Below are 22442 nucleotides of genomic sequence, written 5' to 3' on the forward strand. Positions count from 1 at the left end.
AAAAGAATTAGCTGAGACTTCTAAGAAATGATCATAGATGAAAACACAGAGTTGAACACAGTGACTTTTCATTATTCTTTGTTAACAGTTATGGTTCCAATTTGACTTTTAAGATATTAACCTTTAAGATATTAACTTTTAAGAGTATTTTGTTAGATAATAAAGTTTTCATAACTCAACATCACAGTTTCGTGAAAGTTTTCTCAGATGTCTCATTGACACTATTCAGTTTTTGCATGAAGCTGTTATAAGCAGAACTGCTGCCAGCCATGTGATTCATGGTATTATGATCATAAGGATGTTGGCGCCTTTTTCCTATCTCATCTGCGCATGCCTAACCTCGTTTTAACGTTCAAAATAATTAAAAATAATTTATGCGATAGGTTCGGCACATGAGAAGCACGACGTTTAACTTCGTGTCGTGCTACTGCCGTGCGGCACGGCAGAACAAGTCGAGCCAGAGACGTTCTGTCGAACTTAATCGATTCTGTCGAACTTAATTAAGTTAAACGTCGAGCTTCTCATGTACTTAATTCAGCAATTAGGTTCGGCGCATGAGAAGCACGACGTTTAACCTGGGCCTTAGAAACTTCAGCTCTTTCTACAGATGATGAGAATGATGCGGATGTTGATGATACTGATGATGATAAAGAGTTTGATGAATCAAAAAATAACAAAGTTTGGTAAGTAGATTAACTTCCCAAGATTCACTTTCCTTTCAGTTTATATCTAATTTTCCATTTATCATATCAGCAATGAACTACAATTGTTGTCTAAAAACAGGGTAGAAGATAATTTGATGATATTTTTATTCTAGGGTTGACAGTGACACAGGGCCTGAGGATGAATATTGGGGCAGTGACAAAATTTGTTGTTTTCTACAGCATGCTTGTGCAGATATTCAGCCTATTCTGTTTTAATTGCAAACATGAACAACCAAAAGTTCAAGTGCTGGCAAGAGGCTCAATGGTAACAGTTGTGCAGGACTGTCTTACCTGTAGCAAGGTTTACAAATTGGACAGCCAACCATTTATTTTTGGGAAGGATCCTGCGAGAAATGTGATGATGAGCTTTGGTATTCTCATGTCTGAAGTTCAAATAAGCCAAATACTTCTTGCTTTCAAGCATATGGGTTTATCTGCCATTTCTCCAAGGACATACTTTTAACATCAGAGCAAGTTGCTGTTTTCTTCTGTTATCATGCAATGGAAAAAGTACCAAAGTGATCTGATCAAAAGATTGCAAAATCTTAACGACGTGACATGGTCAGGTGATGAACGATTTGATTCCATGGGACATAATGCCAAATATGGAACGTATACTATGTTTTGCAATAGCATCTCAAAATTGGTCCATTTTGAACTGTTACAGGTTTGTACAAACCAGCCATTGTCATTCTACCTAGTTTTTCTTCTAAAATGCTTTAATTGAGTAGTTAAATTAAAACTCTAAGAATGACAGTAAACATTTGGCAAATGATTATTCATTAAAAAAATTTATCTGTGCCACAATTTCAGCCCCATGCATATATATTTCTCATTTGCATCTATTTATATTTTAAATGTGGTATAATGATAAAATTCTAAGATTTAGCTGTCACCACTTTTTAATGAAGTTGATAAGAATAATTAAGTTTGAATCCTATTTATTTCCAGTCAAACCAAGCTGGTAGTAGTAACAACATGGAGCCATTGGGGCACAGCGTGCATTCAAGTTTATTAAGGATAACAATTCAAACATATCTATATTTGTCAGTGACCGCCACAGAACCATTGCCAAATGGATTCATGAATGTGAACCACAAACAACACATTTCTATGATCTTTGGCATGTCTGCAAAGGCATTTCTAAGAAGATTAGAACTGTGGGACCGGAGAAAGGAAACGAAATTTTATTACGTTGGATGAAGGCAATAAAGAAACACCTGTACTGGTCGGCCACTTCAACACAGCAAGGCTTTGGTAATCTCATTGTTGCAAAGTGGACGTCTTTGATCAGGCATGTTGCTGACAAGCATGATAATCATCCTAATGAAATCTACAAGGAATGTGCTCATGATGAACTAGAGGCACGGGATTGGATTTATGTTGGTATGTTTATATATTAATCTTTTTTGCAAACATCTCTTTTTTGAAGAGGTTCTTCGAATGTTTAATTTTAATTAAAGGAACTTCTAAGTGTTTTATGCACACACTAGTTAATTAATCATATTGCAAATAAATGAAATTTATACAACATTTACCAAATATTTTCTAATTCTCCACAGGAACTCAGCCATATGACCGTCTGAAAACAATCATTCTGAACCATCAAGTAATTGAGGATGTACGCAAACTTTCAAGTGATGCACAAACCAGCTGTCTGGAAGCATTTCATTCCCTCTTAAACCAATCGCACCCAAAAATGGTACACTTTTCTTGGCTTGGTACAAAGTGCAGGTATTAAAGAAATATGTCAACTATTCCTCATAAATTTCAAAGTCTCTGTCAATTTTTTTTCAACTTTTCATTGTCATTCAAGGAAAAAATCATTCAAGAATGTCACTACCTAATAATCTACCTAAAACAGAGCTGGATATTTTAACATATTTAGAAAAATTGTTCTTCTGTGTATTCTTCTATTTCTTCATATGTATTTACTTTTGAGTCATATGATTCTTTGAATTTCAGTGAAATATCTAATTTGATAGCTTGTCATTTGTCATTTCAGGCATATTCTTGCCATTTGTCATTTCAATGAGAATGTTTTGAGACAGCAAAACCAATTGCAAGATGGTTCACTTCAATACAATGTTGTGTACCCAAAATTCAAGCTTGGAGAAGAAGTAGTCAAAGAAGTAGCTGTTCCACCAACATATAGTAAGCAGAACATTGGAATATTGTGTTCATTGTATTTCTAATTGTTGAATGTCTAATACACCCATCTCACCCTTGCGCCGCTTACTATGAAAACAAGGCCACCAGGGCAAGAAATCTTTCGAGCTTCAGATACAATGGCGGATCGTGATAATCAAGCACCAGAAGAACAAGAAAAACAGCATGTTGCCACAGAATAGAAATGACCAGAAGGGTCACTCTTTGCCAATCGATTCAGCGTGAGTTTTTTCGCGCATGCGTCACCAAAACGAGGATAGTATGTCAAACAATAAGCACGAACAAAGCACATCGATGAAAAACAACACAATAATGTGAGATGGGACTAGGAAACCAAATTCAACGATCTGAACCAGAATTAAACTAGTATCTTGCCCTGTATATATTGCTTTATAACCGGAAAATACTGCTATCAATGGTGGTCTCGCATCTCACAACTGTAGTAGGAAGTCTGTAGTATTGATTATTAGCTAACAGGGAATTTAAATATTGTTTCCAAACTCACGATTCATAACGAACTAAGCGCCTCTGTGATTTATTCACTCTCCTTTTGCTTCATGATGGTATAAAGTGCAGCCCCAGTGATATTCAAGGGAGCTTGTTTTGAAATTTGCTTCAACACGCCTTCGATTGTGCAACATCCTAGACTACTAGCCTCCTTTCATGACGGTTGAAAACGAGAACTGTATGTACAGACAGCGCGGCGCCAGAAAAAATCGAGTGAACTTGCAACAAAGGATGCCGACACGAGTGACCCTTCTGGTCATTTCTATTCTGTGATGTTGCTGAGCAGCAAAGTGCTTCGGGTTCGCAGTCGTCGTGGACTAGAAGTCTTGTGTCCGTGCCTAACATTTCATATGAGGATGTGTATAAATTTTTAGGGAAGGTACCACAGAAAATCAAAGAGAGAGGGTACCAATTCTTTACGGAAGGATACATCCACAACATAAAGGGTTGGTATCAATACTGTTGTACAATTTACTACATTGATTCATTTATATTTTGATTATTTACCTCTCTGTAGTATGAGTTACAGTTTCTTGACATCTTTTTCTTTATGTTTCAGTGAAAAGAATCAATGAAACAACCGAAATCACGCAATGCAAAATAGTGAGCAAGTGCTACCATTCGATGAGAAAAAGTGAAAAACCGCATTCTTTGGCTGTTCTCCTTTCCTCAGATGCCGGGAAAGTGCATGTAGACGCATTAAGTTGCACATGCAAGGGGTTTGCAATCACAAGTCTGCCTTTTTGTTCCAGATTGTCCACTACAAATCCCTAGGATTAAAGGTATGTTTCCATGTTTAGTTAACATTTGGGTGGGTCTTTTCGCTGTCACTCTAAGGTGCATGTAGATCTTATTCTCCGTGTAAATGATTGTGTTCCTACCTTTCCCTTGGTTTTAATCAATTTGTTATTTTCGTTCCTTGGCTCACAACTTCAATTAGTCAAAAATATTTTTTATCAAGCTATGTTTTAGAGCATAATACTTTAAAGTTGCTTTAATGCAAAACATGAATTTAGTATTAATCTGTACATGTTTATGAAACAAAATCTGCAATAATGTCTTCTTTTTTAGCTTTGTGATACATATTTCTTCTTGCTCTCAAGTACCTTTAGATTATTTTTTTATACATTGCAGGTTTTGCCAAATAATGTTTCCAAAACATCATTACCTCAAACTTGGCACAAGCCAAGAACGAAAGATATAAATCCTGAGCCAATTTCTTCTCTGCAGATTCAAAAGCCTGTGAAATTTGCAAAGAAGAAACTTCAGTCAAATGGTTTGTTTTATTTTGTGTATGATTAATTTTATTTCAACTTGCAAATAGGTCCTTAAATTCTTTCAAAGCCTGTTTGTCATGCTGGATTACTTTTTGCTATCCAGCTGGGTTTATTTTAGAGAACTAGCTCCCCAAAGACAAGAGTCTAAATTTTCTGTATCAATTCTTTTATATATTTTTCAAGTTTAATATGAATCTAGGATTTATTTATTGTTTATCTCTTTTAATTTCTAGGACTCTGTTAAATGTTAGGACAATTTTAATCAACAACCCAACCTGTTTTACTGCTTAAAGGAAGTAACCTTTGTGTGCTCAAATCTGTTTCTTCAAATTTGAGTCTTTTAAAGCTTTGAAAGTGATGAAATTAAATTTCATTTTTAGGAGATAAAATTGAAGACAAGAGGACAAAAGAAAGAGACAACTCCATATGCATTGAGCCCACTGTGTATAACCCTTTGCAAGATGAAGATTATTCTGCAAAAAAATTTATTGCAGACTTTAAAAAATCCTTTGCAAGTGGCCCAAAAACACAGTTTTCCTACATTCTGGATGCAGATCAGGAAGATAACCTAGTTTCATCTTCTTATGGAATGCTACCCAAAGGCTCAGTTATCAGTTACCATTTTCCACTGAAGGAAGTTGACAACTTTTGCAAGCTTAAAGATACACCTACCTTCCCAGCCATTCCGTTGTATTCTCTAAGTAGAGTCTACTCGACTGTGTTTGACAGAAATAGCTTAGAAATTTTTGAAAAGAACATTGTGACCGAAGAGGAAGCTATTTCAATTGAAAATGAGACCAGAGAGCAATCAGTTACTCCTTTATGGCATGAAATGAGATGCAGTAGAATAACATCAACTAAGTTCAAACGGATTGTTTCACGTCGTGATAATTTTGCAAAACTTGCTTTGGATTTAGTAAGTACAAAAAATATACAAACAGCTGCGATGAGAAGAGGCATTGCTTGTGAGAGAAAATGGCTGCTTCTGCATATATGAATAACAGGGGAGTCAATCTCTACAGAGCTGGTTTTTGTATAAACTGGGGAATACCATACTTAGGGACTTAACCTCATTATAAAGTATATGATCCAGCTGAAGACCCATGTTTCGGTCTTCTTGAAATAAAGTGCCCTGATAAACAAACAATCACAGAAGTACCATACCTGAAAAAAAAGGATGGCAAGATACACCTCAATGATTGTCATGAGTACTACTACCAAGTAATTGGTCAGCTTGGGATAACGGGCCTGAAGTGGTGTGATTTTATGGTTGGTGCCCAGAAGACCACTTTGTTGAAAGAATTCACTTTGATGAAACAACTTTTTTAAATGTTATATCAAAAGTTGATAAATTTTACTTTGAATACTTTTTGCCAGCCATTGTTAACAAAAATTTAAATTGAAAAAATTTAAATTTTAAGGTTATTACTGTAGTGCTCTTAATTTTATGTTGATATAGGAACATGACTATAAAAATGCTTTTTCAAAACAAGTCCCCTCTAAAGTTTGTAAGCAGACATGCAATTGTCCAGTGTTGGTTTGTTGTCCCTGCTATATTTAAAGGTAGAACCTTGTCAAGAAGATGATTTTCCTTCACTCTCCTTATAGCCCTTTCCACATGAATACGCAACCTTGCAATTGACTGAGTTTTCTCCACCTCATCACTTGAAAACTGCCCTGTAGGGTTCATGAATGGTGGAATATTTAGAGTTGCCTTGTATTTAACCAAAAGATCTTCTATCTCAAAGCCTTTGTCAGCCATGACAGAGTCATTTTCCTCCAACAAATGTAAAATTCCACTCACAGAAGTAATTTCCTTGTCTGAAATTCCTCCAGTGTATAAATGTGAAACAAAGGTCACAGCCCCTGTTGGGGATATTGCAATTAACCCTTTGTAAGTTGTGTGGCCCTTGTAATTGGAATATAATTCCGACTGTAGGACCAGACTTGATGGAGATTGTGATCTGATTTCACTACAGTCCAAAATAACTCTTGTAGCAGGATATTGCTCTTTGAAAAAGGTTGGCACATGCTGATCAATCTTTTTTCTTGAAGGCCAAATTGGTATTGCCCCAAGAAAGAAGTGTAAGTAATTGGCCCAAGTTATAATGTACCTACTCACAGTAGATGTTGAGGTGTTAAAACGGTCTGCAAGTTCTTGATTAAATGAGCCAAGCCTCAGTTTACAGAGGAAAAGAAACAGCTGATCTTCTAAACATGATGCATGTTGCGAAAAATCAGTGCTCTTTGTAACTGCCTTGCCAGATAACCTTTGTCTCTGGACTTGCTGCCAAGTTGTCATCTTAAGGGCAGTTGGGCGAATGACAAGAATAAACTGTCTCAACAACTGGTTACTTTGGAAGCCAGTATAAAAGCAAATCATTGCATCATTAGCTGCATATCTATAAAGTCCAAATCGTTCCATTTTCAGTTTTTCGACCTCTTTTGTAAGTTCCTGAACTCTCTTCAAAGCTTTTTCGTGTTTTTCCTCCAGGGAAAGTTGCTCCTCTGTCCGATCATCACCCTCTGAGCAGGCCGCAGCAGTGGCTTCGTTTTCTTCGTAACGAACAGCTCCATAGTCCGTCTTCACCAAAAGTTTCCTCTTCTGTGGAGACTTCCTTTTCGTTTTTTCTTCCTGCCATGAAAAAATTGTGGGTACAGCACCACTTTTTAGTGATCTCTTTCCTGCTTGAGACGTCTTCAACTCTTTCAGCCTAAAATGGGCCGAGCACATGACCGTGTGGTTTGTAATGCTGAAAGCACGTCCGGGGTCTCTTCGAATTTTTGCAATCCACACCTTTCTGGTTGCCTCATTCTTCGGAAAACAGTGAAATGACAAGTTACTTTGATATCTTGAATCATTTTCGCATCTAGGAACGCAGCAATGATAGTTAGGCATACGGTATAGAAATTGTTTTTACCAAATTTGATTGTATTGATACTAGTGTTCATTTTTATAGGAATTAAATAGATATGCAATAAGAATAAATTTATAGGAATTAAATAGATAAAATGGACATGGGTGTTGCATGTCCATGAATAATAGCAAAAAATATATATAATTAAACAACAACTTTGTACATTTGAAAGTTGAATATAATTGTGACATTTGGAGCATAACTCTTTATTGGGGTAATAAACATAGAACCTCGCATAGTATCCTAGAAAAACTTATAAAAGAATGCAATATAAGAAAATATTTAGGTATTTTAACTTGTATTTCCCACATGAATGCAATAATTTTAACAATATGTTTACAGCAAACCAGCAATACAAACTTAAAGAGGATGAGCAGCAACAGACGAATAGCAAAAAGAAACACTGCACAAGCACTTGTTGCAAATGTCATCAACCCATGAATGGTCATCCACGAGGAAAATGTCCTTCACCTGCTTTATCTTGATAACCTGTTTGCTTGTTTGATTTTGTCATGCTTATACACTCAGATTTGAACATAGTGAAAAATTTTTACGAAAACCATATCATTTCTACCTTTCAAATAGATGTTCTAATTATTAGTTCCCTTTTGTGAAAAAGAAACCTTAAACTTCCTTTTACCAAGTTAAAATTTTTCAAAAAATAACGCCTGACTTTTTCGATATTATATTCAAACCTGTTCCAGAGATGACATGTAACATCACTTTCACGACTACCAGTACCCCCATCATTATCACCTTCACCCCCACTTACATCACCATCGCTACATTCATCAACATCACCATCATCATCATCACCATCATCATTAACATCATCATCATCATCATCATCATCATCATCATCATCATCATCATCATCATCATCACCATCACCATCACCATCACCATCATCATTCACGAGACGAGCCAAGAGAAAAACACATTCAAAACAAAAGACACAACCACTTGAAACCAACACTGTTCTAAACCTCTCGACTTCCCCCCTTACCAATGACGAACTTACATTACTGTCAAGAGGACTCAACTTTTGCCCCACCCCACAAAACATAGACTGGAACGAACTCAATGCAGATCTGACTGAATTCAAACGCAGACTACGACTAAAACATTACTTCCACAACAACGACAAAGACAAGAATAAAGACATAGAACATGGAAACTCTTCTGGCAACAATACGACCACTGTATACAAAAAGAAAAGCAACTGGACACCCTCACGAGGCTTAGATCCGGCTTTAGACACATTCATCAACAAAATCGACGACGACATTAAAAACATACAGCCGACTAAAATAACAGATAACCTCTCTAACACGGAATGGAACGTACTGAAAAACCTTACCAGACGCACTGGCATTGTCATCAAACCCGCGGACAAAGGGTCAGGAGTCATAGTCATGGACACGCAGTTTTACATTAACAAATGCAACAGACAACTGAGCGACAAGACTTTTTACATAAAACAAGACAAAGATACAACCAACAAAGTTACGAGAAAAGTGACCAATTACTTACGACTGATGAAAAAAGACAACCACATTAACGAAGAAACATTTACCTACCTATCACCCAAACAACCAACATGCTCCAGATTCTACATTCAGCTAATGGCCATCCTACAGAGCACATCTCAGAATACATCAGCAACATCCTAAACCCACTGGTCAACTGCCATCTTACATCAAAGACACCACACATTTTCTTAACAAACTCGACTCCATCTCCACACTTCCCAACGACTCTCTCCTTGTCACCCTTGATGTATCATCCTTATACACCAACATCCCTCACACAGAAGGTATCCAAGCTGCCAGGTTACACCTTGACAAACGCACCTCCAAAACTCCCCCTACAGAAACTGTTTGCGACCTCATCAACATTATACTGACAAATAACAACTTTGAGTTCAACGGAAACTTTTTTCTATAAAAACATGGCACAGCGATGGGTACAAGAATGGCACCACCCTACGCCAATATCTTTATAGGAGTCCTTGACAAAGCCCCGCACAAGCCTCTTGTGTGGTGGCGTTTCATCGACGACATTTTTATGATTTGGACACACGGACAAGACAAACTCACCAACTTCATCAATACACTCAACAACACCCATCCCACCATCAAATTCACCACAGAACAATGCAAAAAATCCATACATTTTCTTGACGTCACTATTTCCATCAATAATGATAATACCCTCTCTACAGATCTCTATGTTAAACCCACGGATACACACCAATATCTCCTCAGCACCTCCGCACACCCCAAACACACCAAACAATCCATTCCATACAGTCTTGCCCTAAGACTATGAGGGATCTGCTCCGAAGACGAAACGTTCAAATATCGCACGAGACAACTACTGCAATACTTGACAAAACCGGGTTACAAACCCAAACAGACAAACAAACAAATACAGAAGGCTGCTAAGAAAACCAGACAAGACTGCCTCAAGACCACCAAACCACGCACTAATCATTGCACGCCATTTGTTGTTACTTACCACCCAGCTTTGCCACAGCTATCCACCATACTCAAACAAAACCTTGACATACTACCAAACTCTTACACATGTAAAGAAGCCTTCCCAGACGCACCCATACTTAGTTACCGCAGACCGAAAAACCTCTGGGATTTACTGGTTCGTGCCAAAATTAAAAATGCCACACCCAGCGATTCCATAGGTTCATACAAATGCCACTCGCGACGTAAAGCCTTGTTCAAACGCTCTCGACTTTCACTCGACTACTCTTGATTTTTGTTGAGCGTTGTCAAGCAGTGTTGAGTGTAGTCGTGCGGGGGTTGTTCAAACGATCTCAACTTTTCACTCGATTTCGTCCGATTATGTGAAGTGGCAAGATGCTGTGAAAGCATACTGACAACTTGGCACTTCGTTGAGTCCATTTTTCCATTTCGACTCAGTCTTTGGTGATTTCTTCCAAATTTCGCAAGAGGCTTTCGTTTTTTGTTTTGATTTGTTCAACAGCTGGAGGAGGACAGTTTTTGGCCTCTCGTCAAGATCCTCCAGCCTGTCATTGCCATTTTCACTGTCATTTTCTCCTAAACTGATTTCTTGAGAAGGCAGAGAGAGAATGCTGTAAACTGTGAATGATTCGTCCTCCATTTCGATTGCAACAATACGAACTTCGCTGTTTTGTGTTTTGGCGGGCAAAATCAGAAAATCAGAAGAACGCATGCGCACGCTCGACTTTGTTGAGCAAGGTGTTCAAACGCTCTCGACAACGCTGAACAACACCTTGAACAATAGGAATGTTGTGTGACTCCGCTCGACTTTTTTAAACGTGTTCAAACTTCGCTCGACTGCTCTCGACTGCTCTTGACTTCGCTCGACTGCTCTCAACAAGGTGTTCAAACGCTCTTGACTTTTACTGTTGACAAAAATCTAGAGTAAGTCAAGTGAAACGCCGAGATCGTTTGAACGGGGCTTAACTGTTTAACATGCCAACATATCACAGACGGTATTAGAACATTTAATTTTTCCAACACTGACAAAAACTACGACATAAAACAATGACTGGACTGCAACTCCACCAACGTCATATACGCATTACAATGCAAACGCTGTCTACATAACGGAAACAAAAACTGCCAATACATTGGACAACCTAGCAGACGACTTAAAGACAGATTTAACAAACACCGACGAGACAGTATCAACAAAAAAGAAGACAAGTCTGGTGTTGCAGAACATTTCTGCAGCCCAGCACACACCATCCACGACCTTGCCATCACACCACTACTTAGACTTGATGACAAACGAGAGAGTATTCGTCGAGCTAAGGAGCAATATCTCATTGGCCTGGCGAACACCGTTACCCCCAGCGGCATGAACAGAACCACTGACTGTTTACTTTACAAAACAATATCACGCCGCCCTCACAACCCTCACCATATCATCATCATCACCATTACTATCATCAACATTCCATTATTCTCAGTTCCATCACAATTATTATTATTACTATAAGCAATTTATAATTATTTCAGAGATACTTGCGGATTTGTCGAAGAAGTAAATGAAGAACTTGCTGCAAAATATCAAGACCATGCTACCAAAAAATTGAAAAAAGAACTACAGTTATTGAAAAGAAACGGCGTGACTGTCATTGAATATTAAATACGTTTCACAGCTCTTACGACAACGACTTAACTCATCTGCTTCTACCGTAGTTAAAAACATCTCAAATCATGATAACTTCATTTCAAACAGTTTTTGGGGATACATCAAACACGTTCTCTAAACAAGCTCGACTCTGCTGCTATCCTTTTCCAAAGATCAATGCTCTCAGTATTTCTTTAAAATGTTTTCTTCTCTGTTGCCATAAAAAAACTTTTCTATTCCTTCATGGATTCCATCTCTTAGGGAGCCTGACCACCCTTTTCCTTTGGAGCCTCCTTCTTATGAAAAGATCACATCAGTAATTCGGCGTATGAAATCTTCAGCCACTCCATGTCCCCGTGACAAAATTTCCATCATTGTTTCTAAACGATGTCCATATTCACGCTCTTTGATAACAAATATCATTCATAATATCTCGCTCTCTGGAAAAGTTCCTTTAGAGTGGAAAAAGGCATGTACTATCCTAATTCACAAAAAGGGTAGCAATGACGATCCAGCAAACTTCAGGCCAATCACTCTTGAGCCACTGCCTTTGAAAATCTTCACATCATGCCTGCGTGACAGTCTATTCAACTTTCTTAAAGTTAATGGTCTCATTGAGCACGAAATACAAAAAGCCTTCACCTCGAATATTTCAGGGACCTTAGAGCATACTGCCATGATGGCTCAGGTCATAAACAAAGCTCGTATCAAGCAACGCTCACTAGTTGTCACTCTTCTCGATCTTAAAAATGCATTTGGAGAAGTACATCATAATTTGATACCCACTGTACTATCTTACCATCATATCCCTGACAACATACAACTTCTTATCTCTAGCCTTTACACCGATTTTAAAACCTCTATCATCACAAGCCACTATAATACTCCTGCTATTCCAGTCCGCCGCGGTGTTCTTCAAGGCGACTGCCTCAGTCCTCTACTATTTAATCTATGCTTCAACACATTCATACAGTACATAAAAGCTGAAAAATACAAACAGTTAGGTTTCTCCCCACATGATCAGAACGACTGTATGTTTCAACCAGTCCATTGGTTTCAATTCGCAGACGATGCTGCTGTTATCACCAGCAATAAGAAAGGAAACCAACTTCAACTGAATTGTTTCACTCGCTGGTGCCAATGGGCTAACATGATCATACGTGTCGATAAATACATCACTTTTGGAATAAAGAAATTTTCCACACGTTCTCTTCAGTATCAACCTAAGCTTTTCATAAACAACGAATCTATACCACCTGTCTCGAATGGAAATTCTTTTAAGTACCTCGGTCATCATTTTGACTTTGAAATGACAAACCAAGAACATAAATCTAATCTTTTATCATCACTGTCCAACATGCTCAAACAAATTGATCCCCAGCCTCTACATGCAAAATATAAGTTGCTTCTTTATCACAACTTTGTTCTTTCTAAAATCTCTTGGAACCTTACTGTAGCAGTTCTTTCAAAGACGTGGGTTGTCGAGAATCTTGACAGCCTCGTATCCAAATACATACGCCAGTGGCTCGACCTCCCAATAAGTGCTACCTTGAGTAGCATTATTCTTTCTAAAAACCAGTTTGGACTCAGCCTAACTTTACCATCCGCCAAATTCCTACAGTGTCAAACTATTTTACGCAACGCATTGAAATCTTCACCAAACGATAACATTTGCTCTTTATGGAAAAATACCAGCAGTAGCAGAAATATACAATATGATATATATAGGAACACAAAAAAAGCATTAAAGGCTGTCCAACAAGAACATAAAGATCGTCTGCAAAACATTCTAACTTCCCAAGGATCTTTATTGTCACATCTTTTTAACCAGGATCTTCCACAAATAAACAAACTTTGGTCCAAGGTGCAAAGTAGCATGCCTCAGAATATTTCCAATTTCACCATAAGGTACCTAAACAATACCCATGCTACACAGAAAAACTTGAAAAAGTGGAACTTGAGCCAGACTTCTGACTGTTCTTTCTGTTTTCTGCCAGAAACCCTCCTTCACGTTGTTGCTGGCTGCAAAACATACCTGGAACAAGGCCGATACACCTGGCGTCATAACTCTATCTTAAACTTTCTAGCTATGTCTCTTAAAGCTGTTAATGAATCTACCATCTACGCTATCTACGCTATCTTTCACCATCAAACATAACTGGAGAAAACCTTCGCCCAGATCTTCTCTTGAAGACTAACAACAATTACCTATACATCTTAGAGCTTACTGTTGGTTTTGAATCCAATCTTGACACAAATGCAACAAGAAAACACAGCAAGTATGCTCCTCTCCTATCTGACTTACAGCGAAAGTTCAAATGTGTCTCTTTTGTGAATCTTTCTATGAGCTCTCTTGGCATCTTTGGCAATTCCTGCATCTCCTTCTTCAAAATGTGTGACTCTCTCTCCATCGATCAACAACAAAAACGGTATCTCATCACTAAACTTTCCAACATTGCCATCCGTACCACGTACTACATATTTTGTTGGAAAAATAAACCATGGACAAATCCGGAATTACATCCGTTTTAATTTTGGTTGTTTAATTTTTCTCAGTTTTTCCTTTTATCTTATGATTGTTATAGTTTTTTTCTTGTAAAACCAGGCTAGCCAATTGCAAATTACCTTGTAATAGTGAGATTTGTAATTGTAGTTTAAGTTGAATTGAAAATGAAATGTTTCCATTATTATTATTATATTTTTTTTTCATGTTTATAGTCATCATTATCATCCCATTGCATCAATCTCCATAGCACCACCCACATCCCCTTACATCACCCACCACCTTTTCCTCCCCCACTTCCATCATCCCATTTTTTCTCCACTGCGCTGCATTCAAACCATTCAACATCCACCAATCCGGCACCACCATCTCACATTTCAAATCCATTCACTCGTTTGTTTCATTTACTCTGATGAAGCCCTGTATGCCGGGGCGAAATATTAGTATACTCTTAAATTTAATTTATTTTGAAAATTTATTTCGTGACATTGGATTCTCGTCGTCGTATTGCTTTGTTCCTGTATACCTTTCATTTTAAAATCTCATTGCAAGATTCACAGAATCCGGCGGACAGCCTATCCTGCGGTTTTTCCTTCTCACACTTTTGACTTCATTTGACGCTTTAACAACATGTAAACCACACAAAATTTAAACTATGGGCACTGCAAGGAGGATAAATTGCTTGTGAATTTTTCTGAAGAATCACAGCTTGTTCACCTTTATAACATCCAGACATATTCGAACCATTGTTATAACCTTGATCTCAACAGTGCATTAAATCGATATTCCTTTCTTGTAGAATTTTCACAATTCATTCCCCTTCTTCTTTTCAAAATCATTTAGTGTGAGAAATCTCTCCACAACGTGCCAGTTTCTACACTTCAGTATGGCGTACCTCAAAACAAAAGTCAACTGCTCTGTGTGAGAAATGCCAGGTGTCTCATCAACAATGAGGCCATAATAATAAGATTTGTGGAGATCAACTTGATTTGCGCACAATGTTATAAATTAATTTTGGGTTTGCCATGAAAAATAATGCCTTGCTTCCTTTGACCTCTTATCTGATGCTCTTTTATGCCATCAAGATGTTGCTTAATAATTGGATGGGATGAACTAAGCAATTCCAACAAACGCAAAAGTTGCAATTGTTAATAATTGTTAATTTCTCCAATTGTTGAGCTTGAACCTCTAAAAGCTAGATTTCGTTCTGCAAGAAAATATGTCACACCTAGCAGAGCCTTTAATATCTGTATATTAATATCTGTCTCCATCGAGCTTTCTCTTTGCATAATTTTCTCTGAAAATGGCTATCAATTCCAGATTTCACTTCTAGTGACACCAAAAAATTTTTCCAGCTGATGTAGCTGTTTGCATGGTTTACACTTTGGTCATGAGATTTAACTTTGTCATACAAATTCCTCCAGTTGTCATTATAGCCAATTTGCGGCTGAATAATGAACGGGCAGCAGAAGTGGCACTTCATTGAACAAACAACAGGAAAAACAGTAAAGACTTCTAGTGGTTTTACTCCAAACCAGGCAATCTCTTGTTACTGATTCTCCATTGGGCATAGTTTTTTAAAATACGCTTGTTGGAAAAATGCGGCCCTTACTATCTGTTGGAAAGCTTACTGGGTGTGCTGGAGGACCCAGTACAGCCAGTGAGTGAATTGCTTCCATTGGGAAGTGTCATCAAAACAGATCGATGATGGTCTCTTGCCTCATATTCAACGTTTGTAGCACTTGCACTGGCTGGCAAATCATTTTTTGGTGCAGATTCGTTTTTTATCTTGTTTTTGCTCACAATCTGTTTCACTCTCTACTTCATGCTCGGCAGTTATTCCCTCAACCTGTTTCTCAACAGGACGTGAGGGAATCATCTTCTTGGGTCTTTGACGCTTCTGAGCTTTTGCACCAACCAAGCTGCTCCAATGATTGCCTTCCTCTTGATTCACTTTTCAGTCACTTTTCTTTATCTTTTCTCATTGTGTAACCAGACTGGTATTTTCGCAGATTTGGTGTTCACCCTATAAATAAAACGCAGGAGCTGCTAGGAGAACACCATCACCTTTTCCAGCAATTGAAAGGCGACTGTGAAAAATGTTTTCATTCTATTAGGATGGAAGAAAGAACTTTCAATATCGAGAAATGGAATCTTCAATTGGAAACCGCAGTGGTTTGACCCTTGGCATTCAAAATATTTTTCGACTTTTAGTGTATTTAGAGAAATACATCAATGTTGAGCCATCATTTGAATGTTCAAATTAGTAATATTGGAATATTCAAATTCTTGCTAATGAAATGTTTTAAGAAATAAGGATTCAATCTTGAATAGAAACAACTCATAAAATAAAAATTGTCTTTGGAGAAAATAATGTAGCTGCAGCTTTGACACAAGCAAATATGGTAAATAAGCAAAAAGTACTAGCAAAAGAAGCAACTGACCAGCAGGATAAACATAACATTGATGGCAGAGGGGGGCAAAGAAGAGAACTGAAGGTGATAATGAGAAATTTAAATTAAAAATAGACCTCTATGTTCCATCTCATGCCATTTTAGTCTGAAAAGCTTTTGAAAAGTTTTAAAGTATTTTAGAAGTTTGTTCTTTGATCTCCTGCAAAATAATATGCTGCTGTTGATGTTGCTGAGTTAAACAATTGACTCTTTCCTCAAGCTGCAGCAGCATATTATTTTGCCACTTCTCACTTTTACAACAATGTATTTTCCCTTCAACTTCCTTTTCTTTTTTTCTCAAAGCCTTTTCTTTAACAGTAAGTTCCCTTTCTTTTAGTCCTAACTTCTTTTCCATTAAATGCTTCTCATTCTCAATTTTTGTCTTTCAGATAATCAATTGTATCTAAGCCAACATAACGTCTTTTCTTTATCTTTCCCGTCCCTTCCTTTCTCTTTCCAATGTTTCTGCCAATGTTTCCATGGATCGTTTTCTAACAGCCCCTGCCACTTGCTGCTGAATTTTCTCCTGATTCTTGTACATACATTTCCTTGTTTTTGATGCCTCCTACATTAATTCAAGAATATTTTCAAGAGCTTCATCAAGCTCTGTCATTTCAGGGGATATCCCACTTGCCCTTTCCTCACTTACCATTCTATTTCTGTAATATTTCTCTAACTTTGAGAATCTGTCTCTAACAGCCCTCTGGTCTACAGAAAATTTGTGGTGACTTATAGACAGGTCATTTGCTGGAAAAATTAGGCCTTTTTTACTGTCAAGGTTTTCTCTTCGGATTCCTTGCCAAGAAACATTTTGGAAAAGATTAAGACTTGGGGCATGTTGAAATTTGCCGAAAAATTCAAAATGGCGGATTTTTTACACTGTTTTGGCCATAATGCACCGATATAATCTTCTAAGAAAAGCATTACTTGGCATCAAAGTGTCCTATTACATCGTAGACATGTTTGTTGCCATGAATGATCATCAAAAGTTCAAAATGGTGCTCTTAAGGAGGTAGAACTAAAAATAAATCAACAATTTTGGCGCTTCGCTCCATACCAACAAAGTTACTGTGGTCAGAAACCTTATAAAAGTTACACAAATGTAACGACAGAGTCCCACAAGTAAGGATAGGGCTCTATGAAATAAAAGAATCCAATTTCACATAATGAAATGGCAAAAAATCATACCAAAATTTGAAAAATATGAAGGTTTTATTATAGTCCAACTCAATTTAGTCATCTGAGTCAGCATCAAAGTCATAGTCACTATTATCTGTGCTTCACTGTTTTGACTTCCACCAACAACTTCTGCTCCATCATCACCACTTCCAGTGTCAGACTGGTTGTTATTTGGGGGAAACTGGCTGCACGTATACCAAATTGGGACTATCCCCGTTTCCTCTTCTTTCCATCCCCATGTTTCAGTTAATGGAGGATACTTAATCATCTGCTGTGTGCATTGATGCCATATGTAAGCCTGGAGACAACTTCGCTTTAAATGTTGGGTTGTACTGTTCTCATCAGGAATTATTCCCAAACTTGACTTGACTTTCTGCCTTTGGTACATTTGGATAAATTACTAGATACTAATAAATCTGACAAGAGAATCTCAAACATACTACTTTGTTTTGCCCCTTCGTTTCAAAAGGTTGGACTTCCTTCTCAACTAATGCCTCACTGTTCATTTCTTCAGCATCGAAGATCTCTGTCTGGCTTACATCTTCAGCTTCAAAACTATCATGCATGGCTTTTTCAAATTCAGCTTGTTGACTTGTTCTTGGTGAAACTTTAAGAATATCTTTAACCAGCTGTCATTAGAAAAATTGGGCAGAAATATATGAGTATGAGTAGTTACTAGGTAGTCAGGGTAAAATATGAAAACAGCTGACAACTAAACTACTTTGGTGTTGCTGCCTGTTGGAGCAATAGGTTGTTCCCTTTGGACATCAATTCAACATCAATAAAATTCGTTTGTTGTCAGAAAATGAAAGTTTCTGGTAAAAAATTTCATAGTTTTAAATCAAGTTCATGCAAAGGGGCCCAACGCCCCAGAGTCTTCTCGCACTCAGGCTTGTCTTCTAGTGTTCCTTAGACAGCTCGCCATTTACATGCCATTGCAACAAAAGCAACCTTCATTTGATATAAAATTGACTTTTAATGCACTTAGCTTCTTAAATATCGACACTGTGACCCACCTTTCTTCGAGCTCGGTTGCTCTTCCGACTAGGCCTATCGTCCTCACCAGCAGGAAAATATATTGGAGGATACGCTGCTCAACTGATTTCGTCGGGAATCAACCACGGTAACTGTGGCTTCTCCCCTTCATCGCTCATTGGAAATCGTCTCTCGAACATCTCTGGAGCAAAATGCAAAGAATATATTACACTATGTTTCGTGTCTACCCATTTAGCCCGCTTCTGCTTAACAAACTCCATCCATTTCTGTCGTTGTTTCATGTCTTCTGGGCACGTATCACCACAAAATGGGATTCTGTGTAAAGCAATGCCTTTGTCACAATCTGAGACATTGTTGCAACACGCTTCAACACACCTGTTCCGCATTGGAATCTGAGAAAAAAGTTCTTCCACTAAATACAGCTTAACTTATGTACATACTCATTGACCGAAACCATTGAGTGGTGGCAGATCGTTCCTTACTTTACGTCACTTGAGGTTCATCTCCAGACCTTTGCAAACGCGACCCTTAACCACAATTTGAACGAAAAACGTGCTGATTTCGCACTTTAAAGTTGCAATAAAATCGGAACTATAAGTCGGATCCTTAAAATTTGTGTGCTGTTGATCATCTCTCATTAAGAACTTTCAAATAATAAAATAGAAAAAATTGGTGTATGTCCACTTTGAATGTAACAACATTTCTGATTCGGAATAGAAAATCTTTGTAGATGAATCTGAAGACAAACAATGGATTTGCCTAAAATGCTCAATTTTAAATAATGCTTCATTATTTCATTTCACCTTGGTAACTGACAATGTTCTCCTTCTGAAATCACTAAGTTCAATGATTGGACTTAGGTAATTGAAAATTTAGCAGAGGAAAATAAGCAATTTGCTATTATGGATGATTTCAATGTTGATCTACTAAATTATGATAGTCACACTACTACAGATGAGTTTGTGAATATGATGTTATCCCATCACTTCCAGCCATGCATTCTACATCCATTGTGTATTACTGACACTTCCTCTACTATCATTGACAATGTATACACAAATAATTCTACTGAAAGTAGCATATACTATCCTTAATCTCTAACCACCTTCCTCAGTTTGCTGTTCTGTATGGCAACATCCCTGAGTACAAAGCTTCATCCGTTTTTGCTAATGATAATAAAAATTTTAATGAAAACAACTTTCTTGCAAACTATACAGCTATTGAAAAATCCTTTTCCAGAGGATGATGCCATTGATTTGAATAAAAAAGTTGACACCCTCCTGCTTAATATCCACTATCTTATTGACAAACATTGCCCTAATAAAAAGTTATCAAAAAAGGCTATGAAGCTTAGAAATAGACCATGGATCAATCTGCACATTCACAAAATGATTAAAATTAGAGATAATCTATTCCATCACTTCAAATTAACCAATTCTGTTCTGAAAGCAATTCTGAAACCGTATTGTGAATGAAATAAGAGAAAGCAAGGAAAATTACTACCATAAGTATTTTGATGAACATAAAAAGAACATGAAAATGTTATGAAAAGGAAAAAAAGGCATAATTAGCATTAGGCCAGGAAGTATTGAAACCACTTAATTTTTAAAAGACAAAGATGGCATTAAAATATCAGATCCTGTTAAAATAGCCACTAAATTCAATAACTATTTTACTAATGTTGCAAGTAGTATCAAAAAGAAAATCCAAAGAACTTCAAAATCTACTCCTATTCAGTCTTTAAAACTTGGTAAGTCAAGTGGAGCCAGTAGTATCTCTGTGAAGCTACTAAAAATGCTTCAAGCACCTTGTGATCTTGCCTTTCTCATTAATGAATCTTTTGTCTCAGGAACCTTTCCTGATATCCTTAAAATTGCCAAGGTAGTACCAATCTTTAAGAAAGGACTTGCCTCGAGGACATCTTATTAGAGATCAATCCCTCTCCTCTCTGTATTTAGTGAACTGCTGATGACACAAACATCTATTGTGAATCAGATGATCTTTCTCTGCTTACAAGAAAAGTTAACAAAGAACTAAAGAAAGTAAAATTGTGGCTGGACTCAAACAAGCTTCCTCTTAATATCGGAAAAACTAATTTTGTACTTTTTCACTTCCCTCAAATGAAATTATCATGAAACATCAAACTCAGAATTGGCAAACAGGAAATTCAAAGAACCATGTATGTAAAATACTTATGGATAAGCATCTCTCCTGGAAGTATCACACAGTTCAGCTTTGCAACATTTTTTACTAAAATATAATGAATGCCGAATTAATCACATGAAGCAAATGATAAATGAAAAGGAACTTCAGAATTGCCTGAAACATTATACACTGACTTTCATTATACACCTTCAACCTCAACAATAGCCTTTATCCTAACAAGACTCGCCAAAAATAGATCGCAATGAACAAAACTACAGCTAACTATAAAATACCACCCTACAAGCTCATAATTCCCCAGTCCCCAGTAACCAAATATCTAAAGTTACTGCTTATCTCTGTTCTGGGTTGATAGGTCTTTTCAGCTGTGTTGCAATTTTGTAAAGATCTTTGCCAACAAGTCTGAGAGGATTTTCGAATGTTTCATGAGCATACAAAAGTATTTGAAAAACAATGCGTGGTAGAGTAACTTTTATTGGCAACACTGGCATCAATGTCAAATTGTGACATTTCATCTTTTGAGAAGCATTTTCCTGCCTTTTCCAATTTTGAATCTTGTTTTGGTGAATGCTTTCTCTCTTTCATGTTGGTTAAAAAAGATACATGGAGAGTAAGACCCCCATGTTCATTTGGTTTGACTTTTGCTAGTTCTGACTTTGTACGCGCATTCAATGAAGGAGGTAGTTTTGCGCTAAAAATAAATCAACAATTTTGGCGCTTCGCTTTTTTCATATGATAAACGCAGTTTACATGAGATAGTAAGTCACCTCAGGAATTCATGTCCATGCCTTTAGGTCAGTCATTTCATGCTCTCCCAAATGTTGACATTAGCTATTTTAATGTTTATAAACAAAGGTATAAATTACATTCCCATCTTTGAAGTTGTTAATATAAGTAGTTAAACTTAGACTAAATTATTTACTAGCACTATTTCCATTAGTTTCCAAGCTGTAGCCTTGGAAATTTCCAAAACACAACAAAACAGAATTACGTACAAGGGCAGATATTACGTAACGTTCTTAAGGCGAATATAGGTGTAAGGCAATAGCTGTCCATGGAATGTTCTCAGGAAAATGACGTGCTCTTCTTTCTTGCAAATGATATCGTCTGTAGGGTCGTTCATTGTCATCATGAAATACCTCATTGTTTGTATCGATAGTGTAGTCTTCGTCAGAACTGGTATACACCCTTCCTTCATCGGATTCAGAGTCTTTTTTCTTTGATGCGATACAATCCAGAATATCATCTTGATGAAAGGAACGATCACAAAACATCACGTCTTGAACAGGACGATCTGTGTTTTTGTCCATGACAACTGGTGTTAAGCGGACATGATGAACGGTTTTTGTTTCTTTAGTCTGGTCGTTTTCAATCTTGAAATTAACTCCCCTAGGTAACTTTTGAAGGACTGTTCATGGAACCCGGCAACGGGG

General features: G+C 37.3%; 1 protein-coding gene and 1 pseudogene across 1 annotated transcript; one reads left to right on the plus strand and one right to left on the minus strand.

Moving 5' to 3' along the window:
* The first annotated feature begins 1903 nt into the window (after window positions 1-1903).
* LOC135694966 (uncharacterized) lies at window positions 1904-11960 on the plus strand. Its single transcript, XM_065213873.2, has 4 exons — window positions 1904-2090; window positions 2267-2438; window positions 2710-2858; window positions 7918-11960. The coding sequence occupies exons 1-4, from the start codon at window positions 1904-1906 to the stop codon at window positions 8058-8060; spliced, it is 651 nt and encodes a 216-aa protein (XP_065069945.2). The 3' UTR covers window positions 8061-11960.
* A 138-nt stretch (window positions 11961-12098) lies between these two features.
* Window positions 12099-15897, minus strand: LOC148959872 (uncharacterized; annotated as a pseudogene).
* Window positions 15898-22442: the final 6545 nt, after the last annotated feature.

This window comes from Rhopilema esculentum, chromosome 8 (assembly GCF_057945365.1).
Source record: "Rhopilema esculentum isolate cy_ngs chromosome 8, ASM5794536v1, whole genome shotgun sequence".
NCBI lineage: Eukaryota > Metazoa > Cnidaria > Scyphozoa > Rhizostomeae > Rhizostomatidae > Rhopilema > Rhopilema esculentum.

Bases quoted from the DNA above. Each gene is read 5' to 3' on its own strand.
- LOC135694966 (XM_065213873.2), top strand. From the start codon at position 1,904: ATGAAGGCAATAAAGAAACACCTGTACTGGTCGGCCACTTCAACACAG. The intron at 2,091-2,266 runs GTATGTTTATAT...AATTCTCCACAG, and splicing joins ACGGGATTGGATTTATGTTG to GAACTCAGCCATATGACCGT. The intron at 2,859-7,917 runs GTAAGCAGAACA...ATATGTTTACAG, and splicing joins AGCTGTTCCACCAACATATA to CAAACCAGCAATACAAACTT.